At 45.4% G+C, this 27,589-nt stretch overlaps 1 protein-coding gene across 5 annotated transcripts in view; it reads left to right on the top strand.

Moving 5' to 3' along the window:
• Positions 1-27,589, top strand: part of nr2c2 (nuclear receptor subfamily 2, group C, member 2) — a 618,321-nt gene that overhangs the window by 564,057 nt on the left and 26,675 nt on the right. For all 5 annotated transcript variants that reach the window (XM_072471978.1, XM_072471981.1, XM_072471979.1 and 2 more), the window contains 2 exons: positions 1,940-2,079; positions 23,697-23,798. In XM_072471978.1, the coding sequence (XP_072328079.1) occupies positions 1,940-2,079; positions 23,697-23,798 (242 nt within the window). The remainder of the gene's footprint in view (positions 1-1,939; positions 2,080-23,696; positions 23,799-27,589) is intronic.

Below are 27,589 nucleotides of genomic sequence, written 5' to 3'. Positions count from 1 at the left end.
AAAAGGGGGGTGGTCCCAGGGGACTCCTGCACTATCTGCCTTCCTCTACTCAGCTTGGTGATCGCCCTTTCTGCCTGTTCAATCTTCACTTGTGGAGTGACCATCTCACTGAAAGTGCTATCCACGACATGCTCTGCATTCCAGCTCCGAAATGCAGTTAGCCAGAAGCTGTAGTTGGACACACTTCCTGCACACGTGGTCACCAGAGACAACTGAAGCTTCCATGATTTTCCACATTATACTCTCCTGCCGTGACTATCCCTGATTTATCCCCATTTAACATAAAAATTAGCTATATAATAATACTATTTACTTATCTCCCTTACTTTAACTTTACTTTCCTTACCCTACTTTGTTTACTTGTATTACTTTAGTAATGTTCTGGGCCAGGGTTTAGAAAACTCCAAAGTATATCATGGAGTTCACCTGACCTACAACTGTTTATCGATTTTGGTTATGATTAGCACAAGGGCCTGCCTTTCAGATATTATTCAACAGAGGCCTTAAGCACTTTTAATCACACACAGTGAACATTTTTATCAACTACAAACATAAATACCCCACACAGTAATCTATGTATCACTCTGAATAAATCCCCCCCTTTAACTGTTCCAATTTGATAATAAGGTCCCACAAACCAGAAACCCCTTTTCAAAGGTGTGGCTCAGCACACAGCACTCAAGACCTAGTTTGGATGCTCTTGTGTCCTTTTCAAAACAGTAGAATTTCGTCCAAAAAACAATTATTTTGTTTCAAGTTATCTAGCAGTCTGGAAACAGCTTTTAAAATACAGAGAGACTTCTTTTTTCAGTCTGTTCAGAACACCAGTTCAAACTCAAAGCGAAAGTAAAACCCAGATCCACAGCCCAGCTCCCAACACAAAACGAAAGTAAAAACCCAGAGCCACAGTCCAGCTCCACCCACACAATGACATCGCTGAAGCCATGTGATAAGACAAAAACATTTCTTAAAGGGATACTCCCATGACAGTATAAAGACCCTGACTTCCACTTATTTGTGCTGTTTCTCAGTTATTCCCCTCCTCCAAACAAAAACACATTTTATACTCACAACTGTTTCACTGTGACAGTGAAATTGAGAACAGGAATCCGACCTTGGTGTGTTTGAAACTTTGGGAGAAGGTTCAACTGAAAAGACTGAGTATGGAGCTCAGTCTATGTCCGGGCAGGAAAGGAGCACATCGGAGTTTCACCTAACTCCCTGTTGTTCACCTAACTCCAAAAGCACTCTCGTTCAGCCAAGCAGGCACTCACAGTGCAGACAAGCTGGCACTGAGTAGTGTCCCCTTTTATAGGCCTCAAATACAATACAGTGAACTAATTTAGCTTGAAATTAGCCTTGAAATTAAGTTTTATTACTATTTACCCCTTAGTACCCCTAGAATTGCCTTCAGCACACCACTCATTAGCAATCGGATTTGAGACTAACATGACTTCCCGCTGGCGTGATGCAATATTGGGAGGCCTGATGGGCAGCTTTCTAATGAGCAATCATGAATGCAAATGAATGCAAATGGAGTTCATGCCACCAGCTAGCAGAAAGATCGACCCGCCATTATGAAACGTGATTTTAAGCCAGGGTTTTATTGGCTTTCTGGCTCTCACCAGATTCAGCGCTCCCGCCCCGCACCAAGCCCACCATGGATGGGAGAATTCCACCCATTGCTTCTGGGGAATTATATAGATTAAAATGTACATGCACAAGTTGTGTTTTGTGGGATGTGAGTGTAATATATTGCAAGAGCTGAGGATTTTGGTATCCTACCTCTCTGGGAGGTGTAAATCAAGTTAGTTCTGTCCTGACTGGCTGCTGATGAGTACTTAATGCTATACACAACAAAGATGGGGGCAGCCTGTGAAGATTTGGTGTTAGAATGTGAGTGGGCAGTGTTTAAATTTGAATGTGTTACATTTTTCAGTCAGGACTGTAACACGAGCCTGGTGCGTGCCTGCTGGAACGAGCTGTTCACCCTAGCCCTGGCACAGTGTTCCCAGGTGATGAACCTCTCCACTATACTGACTGCGATTGTAAACCACCTGCAGAGCAGTCTACAGCAAGGTGAGTGTGAACTCTGTCAGAACCAGGAATATGAGCTGCAATTCCCAGATGCACTTTCCTATTAGCTGATGCCTTGTATTATTTGTGCTGTATTTAGTTTGACCTGGATCAGTGTAACTGAGAGTTGTGTTAAGCCCTGATTTTAACCTTAGTTGGTGTGGCATACACAGTTCCAGTTTCAATTGGGAAGTATGTGGATGGAGTGGATCCAGGGTCAAGAGAGGCCACGGCACATGAATTGGAAATATTTATCTGAGTTTCCTCCTGGAGCCTCCTCTGAGTTACAGATTCCAGATCCCAATTAAGATCCACAACAACATCACTGGAGATCATTGCCAAAGGTCTCTGAACACGTTCTCCGATCGCACCCACCCAACTCCCTCCCACCACCCATTGATGCTGGACTCAGGTGGGAGACCCCAGAGAAAGCATTCGTCCTGATGCCTCTATACTCGTCTCTCTTCCCAGTTTCAAATTAAGACAGTTTAACATTAAAACTTTCAATCCCTTTTGTCACATTATTACCACATCTAGTGCCAATATTTTCCAATGCACACTCCTATGTGCACACTTTTACAAGAAGTGCCTGTAAACTGGTCAGTCTGGTTGCAGTCTGGCACTGGATGCTTTACGTTTTCCCTATAGAGAAATCTTGGGGTCAGGTAGAGACACAGGAAGCAGGAAGAGTGGCAGAGAGGGAGGATAGTCACAGTTGGGATTTTCACAGTAACTTCTTTGCAGTGTTAATGTAAGCTACATGTGACAATAAAAAGTAGTATTATTATTATAGTTGGAGACAGAAAGCCTGGGATCAAAGAGGAGAGCCTGTAAAGGTGAGATGGTGAGGAAAGAGAGAGACCGTGCTTGAGAAGGAGAAGGAGAGAAAGGAGGTGATGTGAGGAAAAGGCAAGTTGGAGAGGAAGAGATGGAGATAGGTTAGAGAGTAAAGGGAGAGATACAAAGAACAAAGAAATGTACAGCACAGGAACAGGCCCTCCAAGCCCGTGCCGACCATGCTGCCCGACTAAAATACAATCTTCTACACTTCCTGGGTCCGTATCCTTCTATTCCCATCCTATTCATATATTTGTCAAGATGCCCCTTAAATGTCCCTATCGTCCCTGCTTCCACTACCTCCTCCGGTAGCGAGTTCCAGGCACCCACTACCCTCTGCGTAAAAAACTTGCCTCGTACATCTACTCTAAACCTTGCCCTTCTCACCTTAAACCTATGCCCCCTAGTAATTGACCCCTCTACCCTGGGGAAAAGCCTCTGACTATCCACTCTGTCTATGCCCCTCATAATTTTGTATACCTCTATCAGGTCGCCCCTCAACCTCCTTCGTTCCAGTGAGAACAAACCGAGTTTATTCAATCGCTCTTCATAGCTTATGCCCTCCATACCAGGCAACATTCTGGTAAATCTCTTCTGCACCCTCTCTAAAGCCTCCACATCCTTCTGGTAGTGTGGCGACCAGAATTGAACACTATACTCCAAGTGTGGCCTAACTAAGGTTCTATACAGCTGCAACATGACTTGCCAATTCTTATACTCAATGCCCCGGCCAATGAAGGCAAGCATGCCGTATGCCTTCTTGACTACCTTCTCCACCTGTGTTGCCCCTTTCAATGACCTGTGGACCTGTACTCCTAGATCTCTTTGACTTTCAATACTCTTGAGGGTTTTACCATTCACTGTATATTCCCTACCTGCATTAGACCTTCCAAAATGCATTACCTCACATTTGTCCGGATTAAACTCCATCTGCCATCTCTCCGCCCAAGTCTCCAGACAATCTAAATCCTGCTGTATCCTCAGACAGTCCTCATCGCTATCCGCAATTCCACCAACCTTTGTGTCGTCTGCAAACTTACTAATCAGACCAGTTACATTTTCCTCCAAATCATTTATATATACTACAAAGAGCAAAGGTCCCAGCACTGATCCCTGTGGAACACCACTGGTCACAGCCCTCCAATTAGAAAAGCATCCCTCCATTGCTACCCTCTGCCTTCTATGGCCTAGCCAGTTCTGTATCCACCTTGCCAGCTCATCCCTGATCCCGTGTGACTTCACCTTTTGTACTAGTCTACCATGAGGGACCTTGTCAAAGGCCTTACTGAAGTCCATATAGACAACATCTACTGCCCTACCTGCATCAATCATCTTAGTGACCTCCTCAAAAAACTCTTATCAAGTTAGTGAGACACGACCTCCCCTTCACAAAACCGTGCTGCCTCTCACTAATACGTCCATTTGCTTCCAAATGGGAGTAGATCCTGTCTCGAAGAATTCTCTCCAGTAATTTCCCTACCACTGAAGTAAGGCTCACCGGCCTGTATCACTACAGATACACTGACTGGGGTTGGGGGGGAGAGAGAGTGAGACACTTGTGGAGAGAGACTCGGATTATGGAGAAGAGACAGAGAAATGGTTGAGGAAAGAGAGAGTGAGACTGGGGTTCAGAAGGAGAGAGAAATGGTTGGAGAGGAGACAAGGAGAGCTAGGGTTGGTGAGAGAAATATGGGTTGGAGGAAAGAGAGAGTGAGAAAGACATGGAGAGGGATTGGATCTGGGAGAAAAAGAGAACAAGATTGTTGAAGGAAAGGAAAAGACAGCTATTTCCATGTGCAATGCCACAGGCGATTAACAAATAATTTACTAAATGCTATTATCATGCAAACTGGTTATTCTTTATTTAACCCCCTCAGTGAGGCTAAGGTGCAGTCTGTCATCTTTACATAGTCATTTACCATTAGAAATATGCACATACATTTTATGAAAGGATATGTAAAACTTTAAAATGGGAAGAGCAGTCTTGGAAACTGCCGTGTGGCAGGAGGAGTTTTATAAAGATAGGGAGGGAGGTATATCAGGCTATGTGAGGCAGGAGGAGTTTGTATGGAGATATGGAGATATATCAGGCTGTGCGTGGCAGGGGAGTTTGTATAGAGATGGGGAGGGAGATAAATCAGGTTGTTGTGTGGCAGGAGGAGGTTATTGAGATAGGGAGGGTGATGGAAGGATTTGAAATGAAGAAGTTAACTTTACAGCCGAAGAGTTGCTTGGCTTGCAACAGTGTAGGAATAACCAACGTGGCAAGTATGCAGGTGATTGTTCAACAGGAATTTGTGTGAGATTGAATAGAGTGGTAGCAGACGTTTGATGAACTCGGCTTTTATGTTGGGTGCACTTTGGGAAGTGAGAGCATTGCTAAGGGTTTCAGCAACAAATGTGGTGGAAACCAACATTGTCATGGAGGTGGGAACAGGAAGATTTCATAAGAACATAAGAACTAGGAGCAGGAGTAGGCCATCTGGCCCCTCGAGCCTGCTCCGCCATTAAATGAGATCATGGCTGATCTTTTTTGGACTCAGCTCCACTTTCTGGCCCGAACACCATAACCCTTAATCCCTTTATTCTTCAAAAAACTATCTATCCTTATCTTAAAAACATTTAATGAAGGAGCCTCAACTGCTTCACTGGGCAAGGAATTCCATAGATTCACAACCCTTTGGGTAAAGAAGTTCCTCCTAAACTCAGTCCTAAATCTACTTCCCCTTATTTTGAGGCAATGCCCCCTAGTTCTGCTTTCACCCGCCAGTGGAAACAACCTGCCCGCATCTATCCTATCTATTCCCTTCATAATTTTATATGTTTCTATAAGATCCCCTCTCATCCTTCAAAATTCCAAAGAGTACAGTCCCAGTCTACTCAACCTCTCCTCGTAATCCAACCCCTTCAGCTCTGGGATTAACCTAGTGAATCTCCTCTGCACATCCTCCAGTGCCAGTACGTCCTTTCTCAAGTAAGGAGACCAAAACTGAACACAATACTCCAGGTGTGGCCTCACTAACACCTTAAACAATTGCAGCATAACCTCCCTAGCCGTAAACTCCATCCCTCTAGCAATGAAGGACAAAATTCCATTCGCCTTCTTAATCACCTGTTGCACCTGTAAACCAACTTTTTGCGATTCATGCACTAGCACACCCAGGTCTCTCTGCACAGCAGCATGTTTTAATATTTTATAATTTAAATAATAATCCTTTTTGCTGTTATTCCTACCAAAATGGATAACCTCACATTTGTCAACATTGTATTCCATCTACCAGACCCTAGCCCATTCACTTAGCCTATCCAAATTCCCCTGCAGACTTCCAGTATCCTCTGCACTTTTTCCTTTACCACTCATCTTAGTGTCATATGCAAACTTGGACACATTGCCCTTGGTCCCCAACTCCAAATCATCTATGTAAACTGTGAACAATTGTGGGCCCAACATTGATCCCTGAGGGACACCACTAGCTACTGATTGCCAACCAGAGAAACACCCATTAATCCCCACTCTTTGCTTTCTATTAATTAACCAATCCTCTATCCATGCTACTACTTAATGCCATGCATCTTTATCTTATGCAGCAACCTTTTGTGTGGCACCTTGTCAAAGGCTTTCTGGAAATCCAGATATACCACATCCATTGGCTCCCCGTTATCTACCACACTGGTAATGTCCTCAAAAAATTCCACTAAATTAGTTAGGCACGACCTGCCCTTTATGAACCCATGCTGCGTCTACAAATGGGACCTTTTCCATCCAGATGCCTCGCTATTTCCTTGATGATAGATTCCAGCATCTTCCCTACTACCGAAGTTAAGCTCACTGGCCTATAATTACCCACTTTCTGCCTACCTCCTTTTTTAAACAATGGTGTCACGTTTGCTCTTTTCCAATCCGCCGGACCACCCCAGAGTCTAGTGAATTTTGGTAAATTATCACTAGTGCATTTGCAAATTCCCTAGCCATCACTTTTAGCACTCTGGGATGCATTCCATCAGCGCCAGGAGACTTGTCTAACTTTAGCCCCATTAGCTTGCCCATCACTACCTCCTTAGTGATAACTAGTGGGGCAGCACGGCAGCCTTGTGGATAGCACAATTGCTTCACAGCTCCAGGATCCCAGGTTCGATTCCGGCTTGGGTCACTGTCTGTGCGGAGTCTGCACGTCCTCCCCGTGTGTGCGTGGGTTTCCTCCGGGTGCTCCAATTTCCTCCCACAGTCCAAAGATGTGCAGGTTAGGTGGATTGGCCATGATAAATTGCCCTTAGTGTCCAAAATCGCCCTTAGTGTTGGGTGGGTTTACTGGGTTATGGGGATAAGGTGGAGGTGTTGACCTTGGGTAGGGTGCTCTTTCCAAGAGCCGGTGCAGACTCGATGGGCCGAATGGCCTCCTTCTGCACTGTAAATTATATATGATAAAAAAAGACTATCCTCTCAAGGTCCTCACCTGTCATAGCCTCATTTCTATCAGTCACTGGCATGTTATTATAAGACCATAAGACATAGGAGCGGAAGTAAGGCCATTCGGCCCATCAAGTCCACTCCACCATTCAATCATGGCTGATTTCAACTCCATTTACCCGCTCTCTCTCCATGGCCCTTAATTCCTCGAGAAATCAAGAATTTATCAACTTCTGTCTTAAAGACACTCAACGTCCCGGCCTCCACCGCCCTCTGTGGCAATGAATTCCACAGACCCACCACTCTCTGGCTGAAGAATTTTCTCCTCATCTCTGTTCTAAAGTGACTCCCTTTTATTCTAAGGCTGTGCCCCCGGGTCCTCGCCTCCCCTGCTAATGGAAACAACTTCCCGACATTCACCCTATCTAAGCCATTCATTATCTTGTAAGTTTCTATTAGATCTCCCCTCAACCTCCTAAACTCCAATGAATATAATCCCAGGATCCTCAGACGTTCATCGTATGTTAGGCCTACCATTCCTGGGATCATCCGTGTGAATTTCCGCTGGACCCGCTCCAGTGCCAGTATGTCCTTCCTGAGGTGTGGGGCCCAAAATTGTTCACAGTATTCTAAATGGGGCCTAACTAATGCTTTATAAAGCTTCAGAAGTACATCCCTGCTTTTATATTCCAAGCCTCTTGAGATGAATGACAACATTGCATTTGCTTTCTTAATTACGGACTCAACCTGCAAGTTTACCTTTAGCGAATCCTGGACTAGGACTCCCAAGTCCCTTTGCACTTCAGCATTATGAATTTTGTCACCGTTTAGAAAATAGTCCATGCCTCTATTCTTTTTTCCAAAGTGCAAGACCTCGCACTTGCCCACGTTGAATTTCATCAGCCATTTCTTGGACCACTCTCCTAAACTGTCTAAATCTTTCTGGAGCCTCCCCACCTCCTCCATACTACCTGCCCCTCCACCTATCTTTGTATCACCGGCAAACTTAGCCAGAATGCCCCCAGTCCCGTCATCTAGATCGTTAATATATAAAGAGAACAGCTGTGGCCCCAACACTGAACCCTGCGGGACACCACTCGTCACTGGTTGCCATTCCGAAAAAGAACCTTTTATCTCAACTCTCTGCCTTCTGCCTGACAGCCAATCGTCAATCCATGTTAGTACCTTGCCTCGAATACCATGGGCCCTTATTTTACTCAGCAGTCTCCCGTGAGGCACCTTATCAAAGGCCTTTTGGAAGTCAAGATAGATAACATCCATTGGCTCTCCTTGGTCTAACCTATTTGTTATCTCTTCAAAGAACTCTTAACAGGTTTGTCAGGCACAACCTCCCCTTACTAAATCCATGCTGATTTGTCCTAATCCGACCCTGCACTTCCAAGAATTTAGAAATCTCATCCTTAACAATGGATTCTAGAATCTTGCCAACAACCGAGGTTAGGCTAATTGGCCTATAATTTTCCATTTTTTTCCTTGTTCCCTTCTTGAACAGGGAGGTTACAACTGCGATTTTCCAATCCTCTGGGACTTTCCCTGACTCCAGTGACTTTTGAAAGATCGTAACTAATGCCTCCGCTATTTCTTCAGCTATCTCCTTTAGAACTCTAGGATGTAGCCCATCTGGGCCCGGAGATTTATCAATTTTTAGACCTCTTAGTTTCTCTAGCACGTTCTCCTTTGTGATGGCTACCATATTCAACTCTGCCCCCTGACTCTCCGGAATTGTTGGGATATTCTACTGTGAAGACTGACGCAAAGTACTATTTAGTTCCTCAGCGATTTCCTTGTCTCCCATCACAAAATTACCAGCGTCATTTTGGAGCGGCCCAATGTCAACTTTTGCCTCCCGTTTGTTTTTAATGTATTTAAAGAAACTTTTACTATCATTCCTAATGTTACTGGCTAGCCTACCTTCATATTTGATCCTCTCTTTCCTTATTTCTCTCTTTGTTATCCTCTGTTTGTTTTTGTAGCCTTCCCAATCTTCTGACTTCCCACTATTCTTTGCCACATTATAGGCTTTCTCTTTTGCTTTGATGCATTCCCTAACTTCCTTTGTCAGCCATGGCTGCCTAATCCCCCCCTCTGATAACCTTTCTTTTCTTTGGGATGAACCTCTGTACTGTGTCCTCAATTACTCCCAGAAACTCCTGCCATTGCTGTTCTACTGTCTTTCCCACTAGGCTCTGCTCCCAGTCGATTTTCGTCAGTTCCTCACTCATGCCCCTGTAGTTACCTTTATTTAACTGTAACACCTTTACATCTGATTCTACCTTCTTTCTTTCAAATTGGAGATTGAATTCTACCATATTATGATCACTGCCTCCTAAGTGTTCCCTTACTTAAAGATCTTTAATCAAGTCTGGCTCATTACATAACACTAAGTCCAGGATGGCCTGTCCCCTTGTGGGCTCCATCACAAGCTGTTCCAAAAAGCCCTCCTGTAAACATTCAATGAATTCCCTTTCCTTGGGTCCACTGGCAGCATTATTTACCCAGTCCACCTGCATATTGAAGTCCCCCATGATCACTGTGACCTTGCCTTTCTGACATGCACTTTCTATTTTGTGGTGCATTTTGTGCCCCCGGTCCTGACCACTGTTAGGAGGCCTGTACATAACTCCCATTATGGTTTTTTTGCCTTTGTGGTTCCTCAACTCTACCCACACAGACTCCACATCATCTGACCCTATGTCGTTTAGTGCTATTGATTTAATTTCATTCCTAATTAACAAGGCAACCCCGCCCCCTCTGCCCACCTCTCTGTCTTTTCGATAGGTTATGAATCCCTGGATGTTTAAATGCCAGTCCTGAACCCCCTGCAACCATGTCTCTGTGATGCCTACCACATCATACCTGCCAGTCACAATCTGGGCCACAAGCTCATCTACCTTGTTCCGTACACTGCGTGCATTTAAATATAGCACCTTTAATTCTCTATTGACCGTCCCTTTTTGTTTTCTTAGTGTGGTGGACTTGGTTTACTGAGCCTTTCCATACACTATGTCATATTTTGTGGGATGGGGACTATCGTAACCTCTCCTGAGTTTTGTCTTTTCGTGCTTTTTTGTATTCCTAAGCAGCTATGCTTCCCACTGATTACTTCACCTCTTGGTTCCCTGACTTTCCCTTCCCCCCCAATCTTTAGTTTAAAGTCCTATTGACCACCCTATTTACTCTTTTCGCCAGAACTCTGGTCCCAGCTCGGTTCAGGCGGAGACCATCCCAACGGTATAGGTCCCCCCTGTCCCAAAACTGATGCCAGTGTCCCATGAAAAGGAACCCCTCTTTCCCACACCATTCTTTCAGCCACGTGTTAACTTCCCTTATTCTTGCCTCCCTATGCCAATTTGCACGTGGCTCGGGCAGTAATCCGGAGATTATGACACTTGAGGACCTGTTTTTTAATTTGAATCCTAGCTCTTTATAATCTCTAAACAGGTCCTCTTTCCTAGACTTGCCTATGCTGTTGGTACCGACATGGACCACAACAACTGGATCCTCCCCCTCCCTCTCCAGTATCCTTTCAAGCCGGTCAGAGATGCCCCGCACCCTAGCACCGGGCAGGCAACATACCATGTGGGACTCTTTATCCTGCTCACAAAGGATACTATCTATCCCCCTGATAATAGAATCCCCTACAACTTGCCTATTTACTCCCTCCCCTTGAATGGCCTGCTGAACCATGGTGCCTTGGTCAGCTGACTAATCCTTCCTGCAGCCCTGTTCGCCATCCACACAGGGAGCAAGTGCCTCATACCTGTTGGACAGGGTCAAGGGCTGAGGCTCCTGAGTTCCTGACTGCTGGTTCCCTTTACCTGCCTGACTTGCAGTCACACCCTGCTGTCCCTGGCCACTGGCAGGATTTAAACTACTTACTCTGACAGGTGTGACTGCCTCCTGAAACAGTGTCCAGGTAAGTCTCCCCCTCCCGGATGTGCCTCAGTGTTTGAAGCTCAGACTCCAGCTCATCAACTCTGAGCCGGAGCTCTTCGAGCAGCCAACACTTACTGCAGATGTGGTCGCTGCAGCTCACAATGGGATCTGCCAGCTCCCACATCAAGCAGCTCAAGCACATCACCTGACCATCCATCACTAATTAATTAATTAGTTTAATTTAAGTTTACGAGTTTAGCTGCATTTTTAAAAAAATTTGGGGCAGATTTGCTATCAACCGATCAGATCACAGCTTCCCTCTGACGTCACTTTTGGGGGAAAAACTGGAAAACAGGAAGCTACCGTTAGGTTTTTATACTCACAGAGACTGCTCCTCCTCCTCCAAACGGCTCCCGAAATTAGGCCCGAAGAAAGAGAGAGAACAAAACAGTCGGGAAAAAGCACTTCTCCCACTCTTCACCGAATTACCTCACTGCACCAAATTACGATTTCTCACTCTGTCTGTGTCTCACTCACTCAGGCTGTGTCTCCTTGACCAGCGCAATGCTTAAGTGCTTAATGCTAAGTGCGCTTTCTGTCTGTCTTTTATACAGACTTTAGGATGACTCACACTAAAACTTCAAAGAGCAGAATACAATGTGTACCTTTGTGCCCCTTAACAGGCCTCAGGTGACTGCCAGATAACTGCCTCTCAGCAATTAGGGTGGGGGCAGCTTCAGCCAATCAGACACTAACCTACACTGCACTTTTAACTGAAAAACAGCAAAATTAGATTAACCACTTACCTTTCCTGGTTACCTCACTGCACCAAATTACCAAATTCTCACTCTGTCTGTGTCTCACTCACTCAGGCTGTGTCTCCTTGACCTGCGCAATGCTTACTAATGTGCGCGTTCTGTCTGTCTTTTATACAGACTTTAGGATGACTCACACTAAAACTTCAAAGAGAAGAATACAATGTGTACCTTTGTGCCCCTTAACAGGCCTCAGGTGACTGCCAGATAACTGCCTCTCAGCAATTAGAGTGGGGGCAGCTTCAGCCAATCAGACACTAATCTACACTGCACTTTTAACTGAAAAACAGCAAAATTAGATTAACCACTTACCTTTCCTGGTTACCTCACTGCACCAAATTACCAAATTCTCACTCTGTCTGTGTCTCACTCACTCAGGCTGTGTCTCCTTGACCTGCGCAATGCTTACTAATGTGCGCTTTCTGTCTGTCTTTTATACAGACTTTAGGATGACTCACACTAAACTTCAAAGAGAAGAATACAATGTGTACCTCTGTGCCCCTTAACAGGCCTCAGGTGACTGCCAGATAACTGCCTCTCAGCAATTAGGGTGGGGGCAGCTTCAGCAAATCAGACACTAATCTACACTGCACTTTTAACTGAAAAACAGCAAAATTAGATTAACCACTTACCTTTCCTGGTTACCTCACTGCACCAAATTACCAACTTCTCACTCTGTCTGTGTCTCACTCACTCAGGCTGTGTCTCCTTGACCTGCGTTATTTGTGTCTTTCACTGTGCAGACCGACCCAAAAAACCTGTTCAGTTCCTCAGCTATTTCCTCATCTCCCATTATTAAATCTCCCTTCTCATCCTCTAAAGGACCAATATTTACCTTAGCCGCTCTTTTTTGTTTTATATATCTGTAGAATATTTTACTATCTGTTTTTATATTCTGAGCAAGTTTACTCTCATAATCTATCTTACTCTTCTTTATAGCTTTCTGTTGCCCCCTAAAGATTTCCCAGTCCTCAAGTCTCCCACTAAACTTTGCCACTTTGTATGCATATTCGTGATGGTTTGGTTATGTATTCGGAACTCATCTCAGTCAGATTTTTTTTTGAAGACAGGAGCAGGAAGAGGCCTTTTGGCCCTTCGAGCCTGCTCTGGCATTCATCACGATCATGGCTGATCACCCAACTCAATAGCCTAATCCTACTTTCTCCCGATAGCCTTTTATCCCATTCTCCCCAAGTGCTATATCGAGCTACCTCTTGAATGTATTCAAAGTTTTAGCATCAAATACTTCCTATGCTAATGAATTCCACAAGCTCACCACTCTTTATGTGAAAAAATGTCTCCTTATATCGGTCCGAAATGGTTTACCCTGAATCCTCAGACTGTGACCCCTGGTTCTGGACACACCCACCAAGGGAACATCTTCCCTGCATCTACCCTTCTAGTCCTGTTAGAATTTTATAAGTTTCTATGAGATCCCCCCTCATTCTTCTGAACTGCAGCGAGAACAACCCCAACAGTCAATCTCTCCTCATATGACAGTCCCGCCATCCCTGGCATCAGAATGGTAAACCTTCGCTGCACTCCCTCGAGAGCAAAAACATCCTTCCTCAGAGAAGGAGACCAAAACTGCACACAATACTCCAGGTGTGGCCTCACCAACGCCCTGTATAATTGCAGCAACACATCCCTGCTTCTATACTCGAAACCTCTCGCAATGAAGGCCAACGTACCATTAGCCTTCTTTACCACCTGCTGCACCTGCATGCTTACCTTCAGTGACTGGTGCACAAGGACACCCAGGTCCCTCCCGTCTCCCAATTTACAGCCATTCAGATAGTAATCTGCCTTCCTGTTTTTGATTCCAATCATTTGGATGAGGGAACAAAATGCAACATCTCAAGGTTTGCAGATGATACCAAGTTAGGTGGGAGGGTGAATTGTAACGAGGATGCAGGGATCCTACAGCATGATCTGGACAGGTTGGGAGAGTGGGAAAATCAATGGCAGATGCAGCATAATTTGGATAAGTGTGAGGTTATGCACTTTGGTATATATTGTGACTAGCCGGGGTCCCAGCACGGATCCCTGTGGTACCCCACTAGTTACTGCCTGCCAATTTGAAAAGGACTCATTAATCCCTACTCTTTGTTTCCTCTCTGCCAACCAGTTTTCTACCCACCTCAATATATTTCCCCCAATCCCATGCGCTTTAATTTTGCTCAATAATCTCTCATACGGGTCTTTGTCAAACGCCTTCTGAAAGTCCAAATGTACCACATCGACTGGCTCCCCCTTGTCGACTGTACTGGTTACACCTTCAAAGAATTCCAACAGATTTGTCAAGCATGATTTTCCCTTCATAAATCCATGCTGATTCTGACTGATCCTGCCACTGCTTTCTAAATGGTCCGCTATAAAATCCTTGATAATGGATTCAAGCATTTTCCCCACTACCAATGTTAGGCTTACTTGTCCATAACTCCCTGCTTCCTCGCTACCTCCCTTTATGACCCTGAGGTTGTGAAAAGACCAGTTCAGCCTCCAACAGTTACAAGGGGGAGGCATGCAGTCAGTGGCTAGGGAAAAGAGTTTGTCACAGGAACCAAAAATAATGGCTTCCTAATATTCAAAGAACAAAGAAATGTACAGCACAGGAACAGGCCCTTCGGCCCTCCAAGCCCGTGCCGACCATGCTGCCCGACTAAACTACAATCTTCTACACTTCCTGGTATCTTCTATCCCTCTATTCCCATCCTATTCATGTATTTGTCAAGATGCCCCTTAAATGTCACTATCGTCCCTGCTTCCACCACCTCCTCCGGTAGCGAGTTCCAGGCACCCACTACCCTCTGCGTAAAAAAACTTGCCTCGTACATCTACTCTAAACCTTGCCCCTCTCACCTTAAACCTATGCCCCCTAGTAATTGACCCCTCTACCCTGGGGAAAAGCCTCTGACTATCCACTCTGTCTATGCCCCTCATAATTTTGTATACCTCTATCAGGTCTCCCCTCAGCCTCCTTCGTTCCAGTGAGAACAAACCGAGTTTATTCAACCGCTCCTCATAGCTAATGCCCTCCATACCAGGCAACATTCTGGTAAATCTCTTCTGCACCCTCTCTAAAGCCTCCACATCCTTCTGGTAGTGTGGCGACCAGAATTGAACACTATACTCCAACACTATTCAATTGGAGGAAATTTATGTTTATCCAGTTCTGGATGTCAGATAAGCAGCTTGATCATTTAATAACAATTGAGGAGTTAGGAGAGGTGGTGGTGAGGTAGAGCTGGCTGTCTTTAGTCTACATATGAAAACGGACGCTGTGTTTTCAGATGATGTCACCCAGGTGAGAAATGTCAGTGAGAAATAGGAAGAGCCAAGGACAGATCGTGCAGGGTATCAGAGGTAATGGTGGAGGAGCAGGGAGAGGAGCCTTTGCAGATGATTCACTGGCTGTAAATCGATAAATAAATGCAATCCCACTCAGCTAGGCAGAGAGGCGTTTGAGGAGGGAAGTGTGGTCAATTTTGTCAAGGGCTACAGACAGGTTGAAAACCTTTGTCACAGACACAGATGTCACTTATCACTTTGATAATGACCGTTTTGTTCCTGTGACAGGGGTAGAAGCCAAGGGATTCAAACACAGAGTTAATCATCATCTTTTTATTGTTACATGTAGGCTTACATTAGAACATAGAACATTACAGCGCAGTACAGGCCCTTCGGCCCTCAATGTTGCGCCGACCTGTGAAACCACTCTAAAGCCCATCTACACTATTCTCTTATTGTCCATATGTCTATCCAATGACCATTTGAATGTCCATAGTGTTGGCGAGTCCACTACTGTTGCAGGCAGGGCATTCCATGCCCTTACTACTCGCTGAGTAAAGAACCTACCTCTGACAGGTGTCTTATATCTATCTCCCCTCAATTTAAAGGTATGTCCCCTCGTGCCATCACCATCCGAGGAAAAAGGGCTCTCACTGTCCATCCTATCCAATCCTCTGATCATCTTGTATGCCTCAATTAAGTCACCTCTTAACCTTCTTCTCTCTAACGAAAACAGCCTCAAGTCCCTCAGCCTTTCCTCATAAGATCTTCCCTCCATACCAGGCAACATTCTGGTAAACCTCCTCTGCACCCTTTCCAATGCTTCCACATCCTTCCTGTAATGCGGCGACCAGAATTGCACGCAATACTCCAAATGCGGCCGTTGTATAGCTGCAACATGACCTCATGGCTCCTAAACTCAATCCCTCTACCAATAAAAGCTAACACACCATACGCCTTCTTAACAACCCTCCCTACCTGGGTGGCAACTTTCAGGGATCTATGTACATGGACACCGAGATCTCTCTGCTCATCCACACTGCCAAGAATCTTACCATTAGCCCAGTACTCAGTCTTCCTGTTATTCCTTCCAAAATGAATCACCTCACACATTTCTGCATTAAACTCCTGTCCACAACTCCACCGACTTTAATGTCATCTGCAAATTTACTCACCCATCCTTCTACGCCCTCCTCCAGGTCATTTATAAAAATGACAAACAGCAGTGGCCCCAAAACAGATCCTTGTGGTACACCCCTAGTAACTGGACTCCAGTCTGAACATTTCCCATCAACCACCACCCTTTGTCTTCTTCCAGCTAGACAATTTCTGATCCAAACTGCTAATTCACCCTGAATCCCATGCCTCCGTATTTTCTGCAACAGCCTACCATGGGGAACCTTATCAAACGCTTTACTGAAATCCATATACACCACATCAACTCCTTTACCCTCATCCACCTGTTTGGTCACCTTCTCAAAGAACTCTATAAGGTTTGTGAGGCACAACCTACCCTTCACAAAACCGTGTTGACTATCTCTAATCAAATTATTCCTTTCCAGATGATTATACATCCTATCTCTTATAAACCTTTCCAAGATTTTTCCCACAACAGAAGTAAGGCTCACTGGTCTATAGTTACCGGGGTTATCTCTACTCCCCTTCTTGAACAAGGGGACAACATTTGCTATCCTCCAGTCTTCTGGCACTATTCCTGTAGACAAAGATGACTTAAAGATCAAGGCCAAAGGCTCAGCAATCTCCTCCCTAGCTTCCCAGAGAATCCTAGGATAAATCCCATCCGGCCCAGGGGACTTATCAATTCTCACACTTTCCAGAATTGCTAACACCTCCTCCTCATGAACCTCAAGCCCTCCTAGTCTAGTAGCCTGTATCTCAGTATTCTCCTCGACAACATTGTCTTTTTCCTGTGTGAATACTGATGAAAAATATTCATTTAGCACAACTTCCCACTACTGTCCTTGACTGGCCCTACTCTTACCCTAATCATTCTTTTATTCCTGACATATCTATAGAAAGTTTTCGGGTTATCCTTGATCCTACCTGCCAAAGACTTCTCATGTCCCCTCCTGGCTCTTCTTAGCTCTTTCTTTAGGTCCTTCCTAGCTAACTTGTAACTCTCGAGCGCCCTAACTGAACCTTCATGTCTCATCTTTACATAAGTCTCCTTCTTCCTCTTGACAAGTGTTTCGACTGCTTTAGTAAACCACGGTTCCCTCACTCAACCACTTCCTCCCTGCCTGACAGGTACATATTTATCAGGGACACGCAGTAGCTGTTCCTTGAACAAGCTCCACATTTCCATTGTGCTCATCTCCTGCAGTTTTAACACTGCAATGATGTTACTGTGAAAAGCCCCTAGTCGTCACATTCAGGCACCTGTTCGGGTACACGGAGGGAGAATTCAGAATTCTCTTACAGCGAGGATGGGAGCAGGATTGAGAGGTGATGACATGTTCATGGACATTGGACAGGAAAGGGAGGTTGGAGATAGGAGGGCAGTTTGCAAGGATGATGGGGTCAAGAGTTAGATTTTTTGAAAACATTTTATTGAAGGCATTTTTTGTATATACATATTCAAAAGCCAACAGCGGCAACAAAACCCATCCCTCTTTACAGCCTCCAACCAATGCCCCACCCACAAACTCCTCCTCCCACTTGCGCCTGACCTCCTCCACAGGAGTTTAGAAAACTCCAAAGTATATCATGGAGTTCACCTGACCTACAACTATTTATTGATTTTGGTTACGATGAGCCTGCCTTTCAGGTGTTATTCAACAGAGGCAGCTTCTTCCCCGCTGTTACCAGACTTCTGAATGACCCTCTTATGGACTGACCTCATTAACATTACACCCCTGTATGCTTCACCCGATGCCGCTGTTTATGTAGTTACATTGTGACCTTGTGTTGCCCTATTATGAATTTTCTTTTCTTTTCATGTACTTAATGATCTGTTAAGCTGTTCGCAGAAACATACCTTTCACTGGACCTCGATACACGTGACAATAAACAAAATCCAATCCAAAGCACTTTTAATCAAAAACAAAGTTTATTCTACGAATTTAGTAAACATTTTTAGAAACACACACAGTCAGCATTTTTATCAACTACCAACATAAATACACCACACAGCTACAGTACTCTTAATAAATTCTAACATTTTTATTCCTGAATCCAAAAACATCAATGGATTCTGATCAGTATATATTATTGTTTCAGACGAATTGCTGGCAAAGCCAGCACCAAGCTCAAAGTCTCCTTTTCAATTGTTGAATCCTTCCTCTCTTTGATCATTCAATTTCTTGGAAAAATATCCAGTAGGCCGCTCTATTCCTTCGTCGTCTTCTTGCAAGAGCAACCACTTTGAATGGTTTTGTGTAATTTGGGGTGGCCAACACAGGAGCAGTGGTTAACACAGCCTTCAGGCCGTCAAATGCTATTTGACTCAACCACACTTGACACAACCACACTGCTAAAATCCGGCACAAAATTTCGGTAAAATCCACTCATGCCGAGAAATCAGATTACTTCCCTTCGTGTCAAGGGTATTGGAAACTCCCAATAACTTTTGTTTTCACATCCCGTGAGACCATTCGTCCCTGTCCAATTGTATGGCCAAGGAACGTGACTTAGGCTTTTCCAAATTCACTTTTGGCTAACTTTGCCACCATACCTGTCCCCTGAAGTCGATCGAATAACACCATCTGATGCTTCAAATGTTCTTTCCATGTCTGACTAAAAATCACCAGACCGTCTATGTAAATTGGGTAATCTGAAACAACTTTGTTAGTTAACCGTTGAAATGTTGCTGGCGCGTTTTTCATGCTAATGGTATAACTTTGAACCGTTTCAGATAAAGGTACCTGCCAGTAACCTTTAAGTAAATCCAGTTTGGAGATAAAAGCTGATTGTCCCACCTTCTCAATGCAGTCCTCTAAACGTAGGATAGGATAAGAGTTTGTTCTTTAACTGCATTAACCTTTCTATAGTCCACACACAATCGTTGGGTACCATCCGGTTTCGGTACCATCACTATAAGTGAGCTCCATTGGCTGCAACCGACTTCAATTATGCCACTTTTAAGCATACTTTCAATTTCTTTGTTAACCTGTGCCAATTTTAAAGGGTTTAATCTATATGGATGTTGTTTAATTGGAACAGCATACATCTACATCATGTATAGCCATTTTAGTACGTCCCAACTTATCTCCACAAACCTGCCCATGTGATATTAATAAATCTTTCAGGTCAGTTTGTTTTTCCTCTGGAAGGTAACGCAACAATTTATCCCAACTTTTAAGAACATCCTCATTATCCAATTTAATTTGAGGAATGTCAAATTTCATCTGGATTTTGTTCTTCAATTTGCGCTAGAATCACTAAAACCTCCTCCTTTTACTTTCCTTCTCTTTCAAAGTACCTTTTAAGCATGACACACTCGGATAGTTTTCCTTGTTTTTGGCGTTCTTACCACACAATTCACCTCACTTAATGTCCTTTCAATCTGAATAAGGAACACAAAATCTTGCTTTTAAAGGTTCATCTACCACTGGTAACAATACTAAAACTTTATCTCCACTGGCAAAACTACAAACTCCGCTACCTGTTTCATCACATGCTTTACAACTTTTAAATGTTGTCTAGCCAATACCCCTGCTCTATTTAATCGTTCCCTAAAATTTGACACGTAATCCAATAATGTAATTTCAGACTGCTCACTCACCAATTTCTCCTTAATCAATTTAAGTGGTCCACTTACCTCATGACCAAAAAGTAGTTGAAAACGACTGAATTTGGTTGACTCATTAGGTGCATCCCTAATTGCAAACAGTACGAATGGAATTCCTTTATCCCAATCGTCTGGATAATCTTGGCAATATGCCCTCAAAATTGTCTTTAACATCTGATGCCACCGTTGTAATGCTCCCTGCGATTCTCGATGGTACGCAGTCGATTTAAATTGTTTTACTCCTGAGCTATCCATAACTTCCTTGAATAACCTTGAGGTAAAATTTGATCCTTGATCCGATTCTACTTCTGTGGGTAGTCCATATCTAGTAAAGAATTTAAGTAACTCCTCCAGAATCTTTTTAGCTGTATTATTGCATACTGGAATGGCCTCTGGAAACCTAATAGGCACATGTATTAAAGTCAAAAGATATTGATTCATATTTTTTGTTTTAGAAAGCGGTCCTACGCAATCAATTAAGATCCTGGTAAAAGATTTCTCAAATGCTGGAATGGGTATTAAGGACACTAGTTTTATCACCGCTTGAAGCTTCCCTATTACTTGACAGGTCACCCAACCATGCCGCTACCCCCGGTGGCGATGCTGACCGCCGCTCCAGCAAAGTTCGCCGGCGTGCAATCAGAGAGGCGAAAGCCACGACATCAGCCTTCCTTCTCTCCATGAGCTCCGGCTTCTCTGAAACCCCAAACATCGCCACCAAAGGGTCCACCTCCTCCTCCACTACCCTGGCATAGACTGTGAACACCCCTGCCCAGAATCTTCCCAATTTTTATCAACTCCAAAACATGGGCGCGTGATTTGCTGGCACCCGTCCACAGCTCTCACACTCTTCTGCTACCCCCCTGAAAGAACCCACTCATTCTTGCCTGAGTCATATGCAGCCTGCGCACCACCTTAAACTGTATCAGGCTTATCCTTGCATAAGAGGAGGTCCCGTTAACCCTTTGCAGTGCCCCACTCCATACTCCCGAATTGATCTCCATTCCCAACTCCGTTTCCCATTTCTCCTTGATCCTCACCACCCACTCGCTTCCCTGCTCCCCCAGCCACTTATATATATTCCCAATTCTTCCCACCTCCTCCACAGCCAGAAGCAGCAGTCGCTCCAGCAGGGTGTATCCCTGCAACCTAGGGAACCCTTCCAGACCTTGCACACAAAGTCCCTAACCTGCAGATATCTGAACTCACTTTCACTCGGCAGTTCTACCCTCTCCCTTAGCTCCTCCAGACTGGTGAACCCTTCCTCCAAATACAGATCCCTCACCTTGACCAGCCCCACTTCCCTCATCTCCAGTTTACACTATCCATCCCCCCCCCCACCGGCTCAAAGGCATGATTCTCGAGGCGTTAGCACCGATATCCCTTCCATCCTAAAATGTCTCCTCAGCTGATTCCATATCTTCACCGTGGACTGCATTACATTACCCTGAATACCTACTCGGAGCCATTGGCAACGCTGCCGTCACCATAGCCCTCAAACTAGACCCCTTACAAGATTCCTCCTCCATCCTAACCCCACTCTACCCCTTCTCCTTCCCACCACCACTGCACCTTGTCCACATTCGCTGCCCAATAATAATGAAGCAAGTTCAGCAACACCAACCCACCCAGCTGCCTCTGCCTCTGTAGCAGGGTCCTCCCCATCCTCGGCACCTTCCCCGCCCATACAAAGTCCGAGATGATCGTGTCCACCTTTCGAAAAAAGTCCTTCGGTATAAAGATCGGGAGAGCCTGAAAGATAAACAAGAACCTCGGCAAAATAGTCATTTTTACCACTTGGACCCTCCCCGCCAATGTTAAATGCAGTGTATCCCACCTCCTAAGATCCTCCCTGGCCTCCTCCACCAGCTTTGTTAAGTACCACTTATGGAGCCCCATCCATTCCCTCACTACCTGAATCCCCTAATACCTAAACCTATCCCTCGCTACAGTAAATGGCACCCCCTAAATTGAGGAGGCACCCACCGCCTACAGTCCCAGCTCATTCACCGGGAATACCTCGCTTTTCCCTACATTCAATTTGTATCCTGAGAACTCTTCAAACCTCCCCAGCAGGCCCATAATCCTTCCCGTACTCTGTAACGGATCCGAAACATACAGCAAGAGGTCATCAGCATAGAGCGACACCCGATGTTCCCTCTGTCCGCGCATAACCCCCGCCACTCCGCCGATCCCCTGAGAGCCATCGCCAATGACGCTATGGCGAGTGCAAACAGCAACAGCGACAGTGGGCACCCCTGCGTAAGTCAAAACTTTGTGAGCTTATATCATTCGTCCTCACCCTCGCCCTTGGTGCCACATACAGCAACCGCACCCATGCCACAAGTCTCGGCCCAAACCCAAACCTTCCCAAATCTTCAAACAAGTACCGCCACTCCACCCGATCAAATGCCTTCTCCGCATCCACGGACACCACCACCTCCGGTACCAGAGCCTCCGACGGATTCATCACCACATTCAACAGCCGTCTTACATTAATCGCGAGCTGCCTGCCCTTCACGAAGCCTGTCTGATTTCCTGCAACCACCCCCAGGACACAGTCCTCCATCCTCCCCACCAACAACTTAGCCAGTACTTTCACATCCGAAAAGTATCCGCTGGGGAAATTCCAGAAACCGCCCCCTGTCCCCCTCCTCTCCCCCTGGGTCCGCCTCATAAAGTCCCTTGTAGTATTCCGTAAATGCCTCATTTATCTTCCCTGGCTCCGACACCATATCCCCAGCCCCAGTCCGAATCTTCAATATTTCCCTGGACACAGCCTGCTTTTACAGCATGCGGCCCACCTTCTCCTCATATTGCACCCCTCTTGCTCTACGCAGTTGCCCTACCGCCCTCCCTGTTGTCAGCCTGTCAAACTGCCCCTGCAACTTTTTCCTCCTCATCAATCCCTCCACGGTGGGCACCCTTGAATATTCCCTATCCCACCTATACAACTCCAACGTGAACTCCCTGCTTTGTAATGTATGCAGGGATTGATAAAGGTAATGTCACATATGCTTTTTTTTACTATCTATTAACCTGCCTTCAGAGATCTATGGCCAAACACGCCAAGTTCATTTTGTTCCTCGGAATTTCCAAGTGCCATACCATTCATCAAATATTTCCGTGTCACATTACTCCTTCCAGAGTGTATTATCTCACACTTATCAGGGTTAAATTCCATCTATCACTTTGCTTCCCGTTTGACCATCCCGCCTATATCTTCCTGTAACTCGAGACACTCAACCTCACTGTTAACCTCTTTGTCATCCACAATCTTACTGATCCTACCCCCACATAGTCACCCATGTCATTTTTATACAAACAATAGGGGACCCAGGACAGATCCCTCTGGTACACCACTGGACACTGACTTCCAGTCACTACAGCCATCAGCCTCTGTCTCCTCCAGCTGAGCCAATTTTGAATACACCTTATCAAGTTACCCTGTAGCTCATGTGCATTTTCCTTCTTTATAAGTCTCCCATGTGGGACCTTGAAATCCTAGAGGAAGACATAGCCTGGAAGCATTCTTGATTTACCAGTCTGTCTAGCTAATTTTTTCACCTTGTATTTAAACCTGGTTTCCTGTTTTTTCAACCATGATTTTGTACAATTGCAGGTTACCCAAGTGTGGAGCCGAATTCCCCAGATGGTGTGGTGGCCTCGTTGGAGGAGCCGAGTGAAAGGAAGCAACAGGAGGGACGGTCAGGGGCTGTTACAGGTACCTGACATCCAGTGGAGCCTCTCACAATCCACTTCCATCAACCCACATGACAGCACCCATTCAGTCTTCACTTGTTTTTATTTTTTAACTGTGCTTATTTATTAAAAGAACCTGCTTGCCATGAATTACTGCTCGTTTACTTCAGGGAGTCCTGCAGACATACATTGCAAACTTTAACCTGATGTTGTAAGACTTCTTACATTGCAGAGTGTTTCGGAATGTGCTTTAACAGCTTTATCGGCCTGAGTTGCTTCTTTTAATATCCTGAGAGCCTATCTCCCCAAATGCCTCTGTTATTCCCCAGCGCTTAGCTTAGTTCTATTTACTTATAACTACTACTTTTTTAGTTAGATCAGCTCATACTTATGAGGGGCATAGATAGAGCAGCCAGGAAGAAATGTTTCCCCTTGGTGGAGGAATAAATGACCAGAGAGCATAGATTTAAGGCAAGGGGAGGCGGTTTAGAGGGGATGTGAAGAAAAAACTTTTTACCCAGAGGATGGTGGGAGTTTGGAACTCGCCGCCTGAAAAGGTGGTGGAGGCAATGACCCTCATATCATTTAGAACATAGAACATAGAACAATACAGCGCAGTACAGGCCCTTCGGCCCACGATGTTGCACCGAAACAAAAGCCATCTAACCTACACTATACCATTATCATCCATATGTTTATCCAATAAACTTTTAAATGCCCTTAATGTTGGCGAGTTCACTACTGTAGCAGGTAGGGCATTCCACGGCCTCACTACTCTTTGCGTAAAGAACCTACCCCTGACCTCTGTCCTATATCTATTACCCCTCAGTTTAAGGCTATGTCCCCTCGTGCTAGCCATTTCCATCGGCGGGAGAAGGCTCTCACTGTCCACCCTATCTAACCCTCTGATCATTTTGTATGCCTCTATTAAGTCTCCTCTTAACCTTCTTCTCTCTAACGAAAACAACCTCAAGTCCATCAGCCTTTCCTCATAAGATTTTCCCTCCATACCAGGCAACATCCTGGTAAATCTCCTCTGCACCCGTTCCAAAGCCTCCACGTCCTTCCTATAATGCGGTGACCAGAACTGTACGCAATACTCCAAATGCGGCCGTACCAGAGTTCTGTACAGCTGCAACATGACCTCCTGACTCCGGAACTCAATCCCTCTACCAATAAAGGCCAACACTCCATAGGCCTTCTTCACCACCCTATCAACCTGGGTGGCAACTTTCAGGGATCTATGTACATGGACACCTAGATCCCTTTGCTCATCCACACTTTCAAGAACTTTTCCATTAGCCACATATTCCACATTCCTGTTTTTCCTTCCAAAGTGAATCACCTCACACTTCTCTACATTAAACTCCATTTGCCACCTCTCAGCCCAGCACTGCAGCTTATCTATATCCCTCTGTAACCTGCTACTTCCTTCCACACTATCGACAACACCACCGACTTAAGTATCGTCTGCAAATTTACTTACCCACCCTTCTGCGCCTTCCTCTAGGTCATTGATAAAAATGACAAACAGCAACGGCCCCAGAACAGATCCTTGTGGTACTCCACTTGTGACAGAACTCCATTCTGAACATTTCCCATCAACCACCACCCTCTGTCTTCTTTCAGCTAGCCAATTTCTGATCCACATCTCTAAATCACCCTCAATCCCCAGCCTCCGTATTTTCTGCAATAGCCTACCGTGGGGAACCTTATCAAACGCTTTGCTGAAATCCATATACACCACATCTCTACCCTCGTCTACCTGTTCAGTCACTTTCTCAAAGAACTCGATAAGGTTTGTGAGGCATGACCTACCCTTCACAAAGCCATGCTGACTATCCCTGATCATATTATTCCTATCTAGATGATTATAAATCTTGTCTCTTATAATCCCCTCCAAGACTTTACCCACTACAAACGTGAGGCTCACCGGTCTATAGTTGCCGGGGTTGTCTCTGCTCCCCTTTTTGAACAAAGGGACCACATTTGCTATCCTCCAGTCCTCTGGCACTATTCCTGTATCCAATGGTGACATAAAAATCAAAGCCAATGGTCCAGCAATCTCTTCCCTGGCCTCCCAGAGAATCCTAGGATAAATCCCATCAGGTCCCGGGGACTTATCTATTTTCAGCCTGTCCAGAATTGCCAACACCTCTTCCCTACTTACCTCAATGCCATCTAATCTATTTACCTGGAGCTCAGCATTCTCCTCCACAACATTATCTTTTTCCTGAGTGAATACTGACGAAAAATATTCATTTAGTATCTCGCCTATCTCTTCAGACTCTACACACAACTTCCCATCCCTGTCCTTGACTGGTCCTACTCTGTCCCTAGTCATTCGCTTATTCCTGACATACCTATAGAAAGCTTTTGGGTTTTCCTTGATCCTTCCTGCCAAATACTTCTCATGTCCCCTCCTTGCTCGTCTTAGCTCTCTCATTAGATCCTTCCTCGCTACCTTGTAACTATCCATCGCCCCAACTGAAACTTCACACCTCATCTTCACATAGGCCTCCTTCTTCCTCTTAACAAGAGATTCCACATCGTTGGTAAACCACGGTTCCCTCGCTCGGCACCTTCCTCCCTGCCTGACCGGTACATACTTATCAAGAACACGCAGTCGCTGATCCTTGAACAAGCTCCACTTATCCAGTGTGTCCAAAACTTGCAGCCTACTTCTCCACCTTATCCCCCCCAAGTCACGTCTAATGGCATCATAATTTCCCTTCCCCCAGCTATAACTCTTGCCCTGCGGTGTATACTTATCCCTTTCCATCCTTAACGTAAACGTCACCGAATTGTGGTCACTGTCCCCAAAGTGCACACCTACCTCCAAATCCAACACCTGGCCTGGTTCATTACCCAAAACCAAATCCAATGTGGCCTCGCCTCTTATTGGCCTGTCAACAAACTGTGTCAGGAAACCCTCCTGCACACACTGAACAAAAAACGACCCATCTAATGTACTCGAACTATATCTTTTCCAGTCAATAAGAAGCATTTAGATGTACACTTATGATTCCAAGGCATACAAGGGAGGTAAGTCTGTCCTTTAAAAGCACTTGTCTTTGCAGGGGCAGGCCAGTCGATTTCGGCGGGAGAACAGCTGGTGAGTCAGTTTCAGCGGGAGCAGTGCGGAAGTGGCTGCTGGGAGGTAAATCTGTCCTTTAAAAGCACTTGTCTTTGCAGGGGCAGGCCAGTCGATTTCGGCGGGAGAACAGCTGGTGAGTCAGTTTCAGCGGGAGCAGTGCGGAAGTGGCTGCTGGGAGGTAAGTCTGTCCTTTAAAAGCACTTGTCTTTGCAGGGGCAGGCCAGTCGATTTCGGCGGGAGAACAGCTGGTGAGTCAGTTTCAGCGGGAGCAGTGCGGAAGTGGCTGCTGGGAGGTAAGTCTGTCCTTTAAAAGCACTTGTCTTTGCAGTGGCAGGCCAGTCGATTTCGGCGGGAGAACAGCTGGTGAGTCAGTTTCAGCGGGAGCAGTGCGGACGTGGCGGCTGGGAGGTAAGTCTGTCCTTTAAAAGCACTTGTCTTTGCAGGGGCAGGCCAGTCGATTTCGGCGGGAGAACAGCTGGTGAGTCAGTTTCAGCGGGAGCAGTGCGGAAGTGGCTGCTGGGAGGTAAGTCTGTCCTTTAAAAGCACTTGTCTTTGCAGGGGCAGGCCAGTCGATTTCGGCGGGAGAACAGCTGGTGAGTCAGTTTCAGCGGGAGCAGTGCGGAAGTGGCTGCTGGGAGATAAGTCTGTCCTTTAAAAGCACTTGTCTTTGCAGGGGCAGGCCAGTCGATTTCGGCGGGAGAACAGCTGGTGAGTCA

The sequence above is a fragment of the Scyliorhinus torazame genome, chromosome 13 (assembly GCF_047496885.1).
Source record: "Scyliorhinus torazame isolate Kashiwa2021f chromosome 13, sScyTor2.1, whole genome shotgun sequence".
NCBI classification, from domain to species: domain Eukaryota; kingdom Metazoa; phylum Chordata; class Chondrichthyes; order Carcharhiniformes; family Scyliorhinidae; genus Scyliorhinus; species Scyliorhinus torazame.
This window is presented reverse-complemented; position numbering and strand designations above follow the sequence as displayed.